The 13635-nt window shown below is 49.9% G+C and overlaps 1 protein-coding gene across 1 annotated transcript in view; it reads right to left on the bottom strand.

The window, feature by feature from the left end:
- The window catches only part of LOC137561399 (C-type lectin domain family 2 member D3-like), a 137064-nt gene that overhangs the window by 19612 nt on the left and 103817 nt on the right, over window positions 1–13635 (bottom strand). The window contains exons 7-8 of the mRNA XM_068272693.1: window positions 10213–10266; window positions 2717–2865 (exon numbers count right to left, since the gene is read on the bottom strand). Of these exons, the coding sequence (XP_068128794.1) occupies window positions 2717–2865; window positions 10213–10266 (203 nt within the window). The remainder of the gene's footprint in view (window positions 1–2716; window positions 2866–10212; window positions 10267–13635) is intronic.

Genomic DNA, 13635 nt, shown 5'->3' with positions numbered 1-13635 from the left:
CAACCCTGATAGTACAACATAAAGTTTATCAAGTCATCTTTTAATTTTTCTTCTGGACCAAACTCCTCTGTTGGGGGTCATTTCTGTAGAGTAGCTGAAAAGAACAACTTAATCTCTTTCTGCCAGGGGCGTCGCTAGCCCTATTTTGGGGGGCACGTGCCCCCAATCTGTCCTGGGGTGCCACGGATCTCTTCCCCAGGGGTGCCCGGCACTGCCCGCTGTCCCCTCCTAGCCACCGCTGTCCCCTCTTGGCCGCCGCTGCCCCCCCCCCCCGGCCGCCCGCTGCCCCCTCCGGCTGACCCCGCGGCCAGAGCTTCAGACCTCGATCAGCGGGCGACCAGATACAGTGGCCGCTAGGACCTAGCGTACACCGCTGATATGCAGACGTGACATCACTTCCACATATACATCGTGGTGCATCCGGCACCCACTCTATCTGGTCGGGTCGCCCACGGCGCTGATCGAGGTCTGCTGGCTGCGAGGTAAGGGATGGGGCGCACCTGTCACTCACTACCTAACGGGGTTCCCTGTCACTCACTATCTATCGGGGGTCCCTGTCACTCACTATCGGGGGTCCCTGTCACTCACTAGCTAACTGGGGTCCCTGTCATTCACTAACTGGGGTCCCTGTCACTCACTATCGGGGGTCCCTGTCACTCACTATCTAACTGGGTCCCTGTCACTCACTATCTATCGGGGGTCCCTGTCACTATCTATCGGGGGTCCCTGTCACTCACTAGCTGGCGGGGGTCCCTGTCACTCACTAACGGGTGTCCCTGTCACTAGCTAACGGGGGTCCCTGTCACTATCTATCGGGGGTCCCTGTCACTCACTAGCTAACGGGGGTCCCTGTCACTCACTATCTAACGGGGGTCCCTGTCACTCACTATCTAACGGGGGTCCCTGTCACTCACTAACGGGGGTCCCTGTCACTCACTATCTATCGGGGGTCCCTGTCACTCTCTAACTGGGGTCCCTGTCACTCTCTAACTGGGGTCCCTGTCACTCTTTAACTGGGGTCCCTGTCACTCTCTAACGGGGGTCCCTGTCACTATCTAACGGGGGTCCCTGTCACTCACTATCTAACGGGGGTCCCTGTCACTCACTATCTAACGGGGTCCCTGTCACTCACTAACTGGGGTCCCTGTCACTCACTACCTAACTGGAGGCGCCTGTCACTCACTAGCTAACCTGGGGGTCCCTGTCACTCACTACCTATCTTGGGGGGCTACCATATTAAGGGGGCATTCTTCCTATTTATATGAAATGCTGTCTATTTATGTGCCTCATGACTGCTGAATTTGTCTTGTTAGGAGCCTTATGATTTGTTGGGGGCCTCATGACTGCTGAATTTGTCTTGTTGGGCGCCTTATGATTTGTTGGGGGCCTCATGATTGCTGAATTTGTCTTGTTGGGGGCCTCATGATTTGTTGGAGGCCTCATGATTGCTGAATTTGTCTTGTTGTGGGCCTCATGATTTGTTGGAGGCCTCATGATTGCTGAATTTGTCTTGTTGGGGGCCTCATGATTTGTTGGAGGCCTCATGATTGCTGAATTTGTCTTGTTGGGGGCCTCACGATTGCTGAATTTGTCTTGTTGGGGGCCTCACGATTGCTGAATTTGTCATGTTGGGGGCCTCACGATTGCTGAATTTGTCGTGTTGGGGGCCTCATGATTGCTGAATTTGTCTTGTTGGGGCCTCATGATTTGTTGGAGGCCTCATGATTGCTGAATTTGTCTTGTTGGGGGCCTCATGATTGCTGAATTTGTCTTGTTGGGGGCCTCATGATTTGTTGGAGGCCTCATGATTGCTGAATTTGTCTTGTTGGAGGCCTCACGATTGCTGAATTTGTCATGTCGGGGCCCTCATGATTGCTGAATACAACCCACAATTCCTGCCCACCTGACACAGCCCAGTGCCAAACATCTGAAGATCTATAACATAAGCTTCACATGATTCACAAACCTCAACCTGCACAGAAACCAAGCGTGTTTGTTTTACTTTAAAGATATTGATTCACATGTGTGTGTTATTAATTTAGAAATTACCAAATTACTTTATGTTAATTCCAATCAGTTATTCCCAGTTAATCAAAGTGATCTTATTGTAGAATCACTCCTAAATATTGTCCCTGGTAATGGGGACCTGAACTCTGCAATGGGATCTGTCAGTATGAGCCGGTAAAGTGCTGACACATGGGGAGTGTTTCCATTTATGTTGCTGGTGAGCACAACTGCATACCTCTCAACTTTTTAAGATGAGAAAGAAGGACACTTTAGCCACGCCCCTGCCACACCCCTGATCACCCCCCCCCCCCCCCCCCCCCCCCCCCACCACCACCACACCCTGCAGCTGAGGAGCTATTGCACCACTGCAGACTGCACATGGTAAGTAGTATGTAGGCTGTGTGACGTGTAATGCTTATATACACAGAGTATATATATATTATTTCTTTGCCCCTGGTCCCCCTTTATTTATATTCGTCCACAAGAGGAAACATTGGTGTGGTTTACAGCCTGGATCTGCTGGTCTTCTTGGGGGGGAGAGTTATATAAATGCTGCTATTGTTATCTTCCAGCCGATGCTAAAAAGATCACTCCAGAAACAGTTTGTCTCTATTTCTTTATATTATTACAAACATCAGTCCCTCTATTGATCTGCATGTCCCACATTGCCCTCTGCCCCCTTCCCACCCCTCGTGACCCCAATACTCACCCTAATGGGCCCCTCCTTCACCATAGCCAGTTTGAAGCCGAGGTTCTCACAGGCTGCAGAGACATCTCTGTGGGGCTTCCTGTCCTCAGAGAAGTAATAGCATTTATTGCCAGCTCTGATCCAGAGATCCGGACACAGGAGAGACTGCCCTGTAATATGGAACAACAGAGACTGTCAGTAATGATACAGACAGCTGGACACAGGAGAGACTGCCCTGTAATATGGAATAACAGAGGATGCTGGTAAGGGTGAGGAGACAGCTGGGCACAGGAGAGACCGCCCTGTAATATGGATAACAGAGGATGCTGGTAAGGGTGAGGAGACAGCTGGGCACAGGAGAGACTGCCCTGTAATATGGGATAACAGAGGATGCTGGTAAGGGTGAGGAGACAGCTGGGCACAGGAGAGACTGCCCTGTAATATGGGATAACAGAGGATGCTGGTAAGGGTGAGGAGACAGCTGGGCACAGGAGAGACTGCCCTGTAATATGGGATAACAGAGGATGCTGGTAAGGGTGAGGAGACAGCTGGCACAGGAGAGACTGCCCTGTAATATGGGATAACAGAGGATGCTGGTAAGGGTGAGGAGACAGCTGGGCACAGGAGAGACTGCCCTGTAATATGGGATAACAGAGGATGCTGGTAAGGGTGAAGAGACAGCCGGGCACAGGAGAGACCGCCCTGTAATATGGGATAACAGAGGATGCTGGTAAGGGTGAGGAGACAGCTGGGCACAGGAGAGACTGCCCTGTAATATGGGATAACAGAGGATGCTGGTAAGGGTGAGGAGACAGCTGGGCACAGGAGAGACTGCCCTGTAATATGGGATAACAGAGGATGCTGGTAAGGGTGAGGAGACAGCTGGGCACAGGAGAGACTGCCCTGTAATATGGGATAACAGAGGATGCTGGTAAGGGTGAGGAGACAGCTGGGCACAGGAGAGACTGCCCTGTAATATGGGATAACAGAGGATGCTGGTAAGGGTGAGGAGACAGCTGGGCACAGGAGAGACTGCCCTGTAATATGGGATAACAGAGGATGCTGGTAAGGGTGAGGAGACAGCTGGGCACAGGAGAGACTGCCCTGTAATATGGGATAACAGAGGATGCTGGTAAGGGTGAGGAGACAGCTGGGCACAGGAGAGACTGCCCTGTAATATGGGATAACAGAGGATGCTGGTAAGGGTGAGGAGACAGCTGGGCACAGGAGAGACTGCCCTGTAATATGGGATAACAGAGGATGCTGGTAAGGGTGAGGAGAGAGAGACTGCCCTGTAATATGGGATAACAGAGGATGCTGGTAAGGGTGAGGAGACAGCTGGGCACAGGAGAGACTGCCCTGTAATATGGGATAACAGAGGATGCTGGTAAGGGTGAGGAGACAGCTGGGCACAGGAGAGACTGCCCTGTAATATGGGATAACAGAGGATGCTGGTAAGGGTGAGGAGACAGCTGGGCACAGGAGAGACTGCCCTGTAATATGGGATAACAGAGGATGCTGGTAAGGGTGAGGAGACAGCTGGGCACAGGAGAGACTGCCCTGTAATATGGGATAACAGAGGATGCTGGTAAGGGTGAGGAGACAGCTGGGCACAGGAGAGACTGCCCTGTAATATGGGATAACAGAGGATGCTGGTAAGGGTGAGGAGACAGCTGGGCACAGGAGAGACTGCCCTGTAATATGGGATAACAGAGGATGCTGGTAAGGGTGAGGAGACAGCTGGGCACAGGAGAGACTGCCCTGTAATATGGAATAACAGAGACTGTCAGTAATGATACAGACAGCTGGACACAGGAGAGACTGCCCTGTAATATGGAATAACAGAGGATGCTGGTAAGGGTGAGGAGACAGCTGGGCACAGGAGAGACTGCCCTGTAATATGGGATAACAGAGGATGCTGGTAAGGGTGAGGAGACAGCTGGGCACAGGAGAGACGGCCCTGTAATATAGGATAACAGAGACGGTCAGTAATGATACAGAAATCTGGACACAGGAGAGACTGCCCTGGCCTGTAATATTGGAATAACAGAGACTGTCAGTAATGATACAGACAGCTGGACACAGGAGAGACTGCCCTGTAATATGGAATAACAGAGGATGCTGGTAAGGGTGAGGAGACAGCTGGGCACAGGAGAGACCGCCCCTGTAATATGGAATAACAGAGACTGTCAGTAATGATACAGACAGCTGGGCTCAGGAGAGACTGCCCTGTAATATGGGATAACAGAGGATGCTGGTAAGGGTGAGGAGACAGCTGGGCACAGGAGAGACTGCCCTGTAATATGGGATAACAGAGGATGCTGGTAAGGGTGAGGAGACAGCTGGGCACAGGAGAGACTGCCCTGTAATATGGGATAACAGAGGATGCTGGTAAGGGTGAGGAGACAGCTGGGCACAGGAGAGACTGCCCTGTAATATGGAATAACAGAGACTGTCAGTAATGATACAGACAGCTGGACACAGGAGAGACTGCCCTGTAATATGGAATAACAGAGGATGCTGGTAAGGGTGAGGAGACAGCTGGGCACAGGAGAGACTGCCCTGTAATATGGGATAACAGAGGATGCTGGTAAGGGTGAGGAGACAGCTGGGCACAGGAGAGACTGCCCTGTAATATGGGATAACAGAGGATGCTGGTAAGGGTGAGGAGACAGCTGGGCACAGGAGAGACTGCCCTGTAATATGGGATAACAGAGGATGCTGGTAAGGGTGAGGAGACAGCTGGGCACAGGAGAGACTGCCCTGTAATATGGGATAACAGAGGATGCTGGTAAGGGTGAGGAGACAGCTGGGCACAGGAGAGACTGCCCTGTAATATGGGATAACAGAGGATGCTGGTAAGGGTGAGGAGACAGCTGGGCACAGGAGAGACTGCCCTGTAATATGGGATAACAGAGGATGCTGGTAAGGGTGAGGAGAGAGAGACTGCCCTGTAATATGGGATAACAGAGGATGCTGGTAAGGGTGAGGAGACAGCTGGGCACAGGAGAGACTGCCCTGTAATATGGGATAACAGAGGATGCTGGTAAGGGTGAGGAGACAGCTGGGCACAGGAGAGACTGCCCTGTAATATGGGATAACAGAGGATGCTGGTAAGGGTGAGGAGACAGCTGGGCACAGGAGAGACTGCCCTGTAATATGGGATAACAGAGGATGCTGGTAAGGGTGAGGAGACAGCTGGGCACAGGAGAGACTGCCCTGTAATATGGAATAACAGAGACTGTCAGTAATGATACAGACAGCTGGACACAGGAGAGACTGCCCTGTAATATGGAATAACAGAGGATGCTGGTAAGGGTGAGGAGACAGCTGGGCACAGGAGAGACTGCCCTGTAATATGGGATAACAGAGGATGCTGGTAAGGGTGAGGAGACAGCTGGGCACAGGAGAGACGGCCCTGTAATATAGGATAACAGAGACGGTCAGTAATGATACAGAAATCTGGACACAGGAGAGACTGCCCTGGCCTGTAATATGGAATAACAGAGACTGTCAGTAATGATACAGACAGCTGGACACAGGAGAGACTGCCCTGTAATATGGAATAACAGAGGATGCTGGTAAGGGTGAGGAGACAGCTGGGCACAGGAGAGACCGCCCTGTAATATGGAATAACAGAGACTGTCAGTAATGATACAGACAGCTGGGCTCAGGAGAGACTGCCCTGTAATATGGGATAACAGAGGATGCTGGTAAGGGTGAGGAGACAGCTGGGCACAGGAGAGACTGCCCTGTAATATGGGATAACAGAGGATGCTGGTAAGGGTGAGGAGACAGCTGGGCACAGGAGAGACTGCCCTGTAATATGGGATAACAGAGGATGCTGGTAAGGGTGAGGAGACAGCTGGGCACAGGAGAGACTGCCCTGTAATATGGAATAACAGAGACTGTCAGTAATGATACAGACAGCTGGACACAGGAGAGACTGCCCTGTAATATGGAATAACAGAGGATGCTGGTAAGGGTGAGGAGACAGCTGGGCACAGGAGAGACTGCCCTGTAATATGGGATAACAGAGGATGCTGGTAAGGGTGAGGAGACAGCTGGGCACAGGAGAGACTGCCCTGTAATATGGAATAACAGAGACTGTCAGTAATGATACAGACAGCTGGACACAGGAGAGACTGCCCTGTAATATGGAATAACAGAGGATGCTGGTAAGGGTGAGGAGACAGCTGGGCACAGGAGAGACTGCCCTGTAATATGGGATAACAGAGGATGCTGGTAAGGGTGAGGAGACAGCTGGGCACAGGAGAGACGGCCCTGTAATATAGGATAACAGAGACGGTCAGTAATGATACAGAAATCTGGACACAGGAGAGACTGCCCTGGCCTGTAATATGGAATAACAGAGACTGTCAGTAATGATACAGACAGCTGGACACAGGAGAGACTGCCCTGTAATATGGAATAACAGAGGATGCTGGTAAGGGTGAGGAGACAGCTGGGCACAGGAGAGACCGCCCTGTAATATGGAATAACAGAGACTGTCAGTAATGATACAGACAGCTGGACACAGGAGAGACTGCCCTGTAATATAGGATAACAGAGACGGTCAGTAATGATACAGACAGCTGGACACAGGAGCGACTGCCCTGTAATATGGAATAACAGAGACTGTCAGTAATGATACAGACAGCTGGACACAGGAGAGACTGCCCTGTAATATGGGATAACAGAGACTGTCAGTAATGATACAGACAGCTGGACACAGGAGCGACTGCCCTGTAATATGGAATAGCAGAGACTGTCAGTAATGATACAGACAGCTGGACACAGGAGAGACTGCCCTGTAATATGGAATAACAGAGACTGTCAGTAATGATACAGACAGCTGGGCACAGGAGAGACTGCCCTGTAATATGGAATAACAGAGACTGTCAGTAATGATACAGACAGCTGGACACAGGAGAGACTGCCCTGTAATATGGAATAACAGAGACTGTCAGTAATGATACAGACAGCTGGACACAGGAGCGACTGCCCTGTAATATGGAATAGCAGAGACTGTCAGTAATGATAGAGACAGCTGGACACAGGAGAGACTGCCCTGTAATATGGGATAACAGAGACTGTCAGTAATGATACAGACAGCTGGGCACAGGAGAGACTGTCCTGTAATATGGAATAACAGAGACTGTCAGTAATGATACAGACAGCTGGACACAGGAGAGACTGCCCTGTAATATGGAATAACAGAGACTGTCAGTAATGATACAGACAGCTGGACACAGGAGAGACTGCCCTGTAATATGGAAAAACAGAGACTGTCAGTAATGATACAGACAGCTGGACACAGGAGAGACTGCCCTGTAATATGAAATAACAGAGACTGTCAGTAATGATACAGACAGCTGGGCACAGGAGAGACTGCCCTGTAATATGGGATAACAGAGACTGTCAGTAATGATAGAGACAGCTGGACACAGGAGAGACTGCCCTGTAATATGGAATAACAGAGACTGTCAGTAATGATACAGACAGCTGGACACAGGAGAGACTGCCCTGTAATATGGAATAACAGAGACTGTCAGTAATGATACAGACAGCTGGACACAGGAGAGACTGCCCTGTAATATGGAATAACAGAGACTGTCAGTAATGATACAGACAGCTGGACACAGGAGAGACTGCCCTGTAATATGGAATAACAGATACTGTCAGTAATGATACAGACAGCTGGACACAGGAGAGACTGCCCTGTAATATGGGATAACAGAGACTGTCAGTAATGATAGAGACAGCTGCACACAGGAGAGACTGCCCTGTAATATGGAATAACAGAGACTGTCAGTAATGATACAGACAGCTGCACACAGGAGAGACTGTCCTGTAATATGGAATAACAGAGACTGTCAGTAATGATACAGACAGCTGGACACAGGAGAGACTGCCCTGTAATATGGAATAACAGAGACTGTCAGTAATGATACAGACAGCTGGACACAGGAGAAACTGCCCTGTAATATGGAATAACAGAGACTGTCAGTAATGATACAGACAGCTGCACACAGGAGAGACTGTCCTGTAATATGGAATAACAGAGACTGTCAGTAATGATAGACACAGCTGGGCACATGAGAGACTGCCCTGTAATATGGAATAACAGAGACTGTCAGTAATGATACAGACAGCTGGACACAGGAGAGACTGCCGTGTAATATGGAATAACAGAGACAGTCAGTAATGATACAGACAGCTGCACACAGGAGAGACTGCCCTGTAATATGGGATAACAGTGACTGTCAGTAATGATAGAGACAGCTGGACACAGGAGAGACTGCCCTGTAATATGGAATAACAGAGACTGTCAGTAATGATACATACAGCTGGACACAGGAGAGACTGCCCTGTAATATGGAATAACAGAGACTGTCAGTAATGATACAGACAGCTGCACACAGGAGAGACTGCCCTGTAATATGGCATAACAGAGACTGTCAGTAATGATACAGACAGCCGGACACAGGAGAGACTGCCCTGTAATATGGGATAACAGTGACTGTCAGTAATGATACAAACAGCTGGACACAGGAGAGACTGCCCTGTAATATGGAATAACAGAGGATGCTGGTAAGGGTGAATAGACAGCTGGGCACGGGGCAGACTGCTTTTTTGTCATTGCAAATACCAGGGGTTGGGATGGGACACACCGATTTCGAGGTGACAGTTTTATGCTTTCCCTACACATATCTCTGTGTCACATTATCATTGCCACTGTACTGTTTTTATTATCTGCTTATCTGTGAATCTGCTGCTGCTGCTATATCCTGTTGTTGTTGTCACTGACAACCAATGTCTGTCTTAAGGTGCCCATACCTCAGACGATATATGGTCAGATAGACCAAGGGACAGAGCTCTCTCTGACCGAGTCTGATCTGGGAGAGATTGGCTGCCCATACACTACAGGCCAGCCAATTCCAGATCAATTTCATGCTGAAACCTTGTGACGCTGCATCCGCCGTCTCCACGGCCCAACACTGTCCCCCCTAATGTTCAATGTGCCCCGCCCCCCCCAGTGCCTAGTGCACTATACATTACCTGTCCGCATCTGCCACTGTCTCTGGGCGCCATCCTCCGACCATACACGTGCCCCACGTGGTTGCGTGATGTGGGGATGTGTGTGACGTCACACACAGGGTGTGTGTATGGACAGAGGATGGCGCCCAGAGCCAGCAGCGGACGTGGACAGGTAATGTATAGTGCGCTGGGCACTGGGGAGGCACATTGACCATCGGGGGGGGCGGGGGGGGGCAGCATCTGGGGTTTCGTTGCTCATCCTGATATCGCTTGCCTGACTGACCACACCAGCCTGAGGGCACTGTTTTCATACATAATTATTATTGAATCGTATATCAAATCAGCCACTGAGTCACTACTCTCTAGATGTATGGGAACCTTTACCGCCTACTGTGCCCTGCTGTTGCCAAAGCCAATTCCGGACACAACCTAGTCAAACTGATTGTGATGAAGGCAAATCACTGACAAGCTATTACCTGATGAGTTCTGTGATGCTGATCCCTTAGCAGGTGGACTCTGATCTCCTTGGCCTGGAAAGTGAAGCAGAAACAAGACTCATTGTGATGGATTGCAGAGAAACCGCCGCGCGTTCTGGCAGTGAGGCGGCGGAATCCGCGCACAGAGCGGCGGTTTCCCCGCAGCAACATGCTTCTGGTTTGCCTGGACCTAGTAGTGCACACAGATGGAGAGCTACGCACGCGCGTGCCGCAAGACAGGCTCTTTATGCCAATAGGAGAAGGGTCAGCTGATCGAGGCGGTCAGCTGATCCCAGCTCAGCAGGTGATTGGTTGATGGGAGCTGGGCGGCGCTGTGGAGCGCTTTACTATATATATCTCTTGCTGTTCAGTTGCTGGTTGTCTGGCGTTGCGAATACCTATGTGTTAGCACTCAGACCTTAATCAGATCCTTCAGTGTGGTGGAACCAGGAGGACCTGGGAATCCACACTTAGCCAGTTCACTGTATTATTATCTGTGTTATTCCTTAGACCAGTTCCAGGGTGTAGAGACCACGGACCTCACACCCCAGACTAGGAATATTGTATATCATCTGTGTTATTCCTTAGACTAGTTCCAGGGTGTAGAGACCACGAACCTCACACCCCAGTCTAGGAATATTGTATATCATCTGTGTTATTCCTTAGACCAGTCCCTGTGTGTGAGACCACGGACCTCACACTCAAGACTAGGCATTATTGGATATCTGTTTATGAATTGTATCTCTCCTGACTTCTCTTCTGTTTTCTGATTCGGTACCTTCACACATCTGATCTACTGTTGCCGACCCTGCCTGTCCCTGGTTACCGAATCTGTCTCCAGTCTCTGTACTTTCTCTGCCTGTGTGTTGCCGACCCGGCCTGCCCGACCCTTCTGGCTGTCACCCAACCTTTGGGTGCTCAGTCCTCCTGCAGGGGTCCCCTGCTCCTCAGAGGGGGGCCCTGCTGCAAATCCAGTCGGGGACTCTCCCTCCTGGAGCCCTTGACTGCAGTAGAGTCTTTCTCTACTTATTGGACCACCTGCTACCCCGGTGGTTCAATTCCTACTGTTACACCAAACACTTACACGCTTCAGGTGTCTAGAGGTTAGTACTATATCTGTATTATTGGTGATTCTGCAGATCATCCATAATCAGGTATAGATCTGTATTATTGGTGATACTGCAGATCGCCAATGATCAGATTCTCTCTGGTTGCTGACACCTATCGTTACAAAGGTATCCCAACATCAATTCAGAGACTGTGTCTGACAACCCTGATAGAAAACAATCCAGCAACACAAAAGCCCCCCACCTAGCCGACACCGACCACTTCCTGAACTCAGCTGCATAAACCTCCACTGGATCCTTGCCTTGGCGCAAGGTCTTCAACCTCCGTTCAGCGATAGAGGCAATGTCTGGATCATCAGAAGCAATCTCTTTGGCAGTACGGGTTGATCGTCGGGTACGATATCAAAAACAAACCCGTGGTAAGGACAGGATCAGATATGTCTCCTATGCCACTCCTCCACCTGCCTCACCGCCACCTGAACCAATGCAAATAGGTCAGTCTAAATTGACGCGGTCAGAGAGAAATCGCAGGAAGACAGAACAGCTCTGTTTATACTGTGCAGAGGAGGGTCATAGAGTGCAGAATTGTCCCAGGAAGTCGGGAAACGCTGCCGGCTAGGAGTAGTCAGAGGTAATACCCTAGGCGCACAGTCTTTACCTCTACATAACAATCGTCTGCTACTTCCCTGTTCTGTCACATGGGAAGATCAGACTGTCTCCACTGGAGCTTTCATTGATTCCGGTTCAGCAGCTAATTTTATAGATTACGAGTTTGCTAAAAATTGGGAATACCCATGCTCCCCTTGGATCAACCGATCCTGGTCACTGCTGTAGATGACTCTCCTCTGCAGAGTAGACACCCCTTATCCCGTACTCCAAGTTTGCAACTCAGTGTGGGGGTATTACATGGGGAGAATCTGCAATTTCTGGTTTTGCATATGGCAACCTCTACCATCATTCTTGGCATGCCCTGGTTACAAATTCACTCACCTCAGATAGACTGGGTTTCAGGTCAGCTAACGAGCTGGTCATCCCATTGTTATCATCATTGTTTAGCAAAAGTAACCTTGGGTAATACCAACATTCAGGTTGAAGGTGTACCGAGACAATACGCAGAATTTGCTGACGTTTTCTGTCCTAAGTCAGCGGACAAACTTCCCCCCTATCATGCCTTCGATTGTCCCATCGATCTGAGATCTGGTTGTATGCCGCCCAGAGGTCATCTTTATAACCTGTCTGGGCCAGAGAAACTAGCTATGCAGGAATACATCAGGGAAAACTTGGCGAAATGGTTCATTCGTCCCTCTCGTTCACCAGCAGGGGCACGTTTCTTTTTTGTAAAGAAAAAAGACGGAGGCCTCCGTCCTTGTATTGATTATCGAGGCCTGAATAAGATCACAGTGAAAAACCGCTACCCTTTGCCATTGATTGATGATTTGTTCACGCAAGTGACCAACGCCAAGATTTTTTCCAAAAGCTAGATCTCAGGGGTGCATACAATCTAGTCCGCATCAGGGATGGTGACGAATGGAAGACGGCCTTCAACACACCCGACGGGCATTACGAGTACCTGGTGATGCCCTTCGGGTTGTGCAACGCACCGGCCGTCTTCCAGGAGTTAATTAATGAGGTGTTCAGGGAAGTGTTGGGGAAGTTTGTTCTGGTCTACTTGGACGACATACTAATCTTTTCGTCCAATCTATCTGAACATCGCCAGCATGTCAGATGGGTATTAAAGAAGTTAAGACAGAATCAACTTTATGCCAAACTGGAGAAATGCCTCTTTGAGGTAGAGTCAGTAGCCTTCTTGGGGTACATTATCTCCACTTCTGGTCTCTCGATGGACCCAGGGAAAGTTTCTGCTGTCCTGGAGTGGCCTCAGCCTGTGGGGCTGAAGGCACTTCAGAGATTCCTGGGGTTTGCCAATTACTACAGAAGGTTCATTAAGGGGTACTCTACCATCATCTCCCCTCTCTCCAGTCTCACCAGAAAAGGGGCTGACACTCATCAATGGTCACCGGAGGCTCATGCGGCCTTTCAACTTTAAAAAACCTGTTTTGTTCTGCCCCGATACTCAGGCATGTTGATGTCGCCTTTCCCTTCATCGTGGAGGTTGATGCCTCAGAGGTGGGGGTTGGAGCTGTGTTGTCTCAGAAGTCAGGCTTGCAGGGCAAGCTGCACCCATGTGCCTACTTTTCTCGCAGACTTTCACCCGCCGAGAAAAACTATGACATCGGCAACCGGGATCTCTTGGCCATTAAATTAGCTTTTGAGGAATGGCGACACTGGTTAGATGGTGCAGAACACATTATCACAGTTTACACAGATCACAAAAATTTAGAGTATATTGAGGGGG

The sequence above is a fragment of the Hyperolius riggenbachi genome, chromosome 1 (assembly GCF_040937935.1).
Source record: "Hyperolius riggenbachi isolate aHypRig1 chromosome 1, aHypRig1.pri, whole genome shotgun sequence".
Taxonomy (NCBI): domain Eukaryota; kingdom Metazoa; phylum Chordata; class Amphibia; order Anura; family Hyperoliidae; genus Hyperolius; species Hyperolius riggenbachi.
Note: the sequence above shows the minus strand (reverse complement) of the source record. Positions and strands in the feature narration are given on the sequence as shown.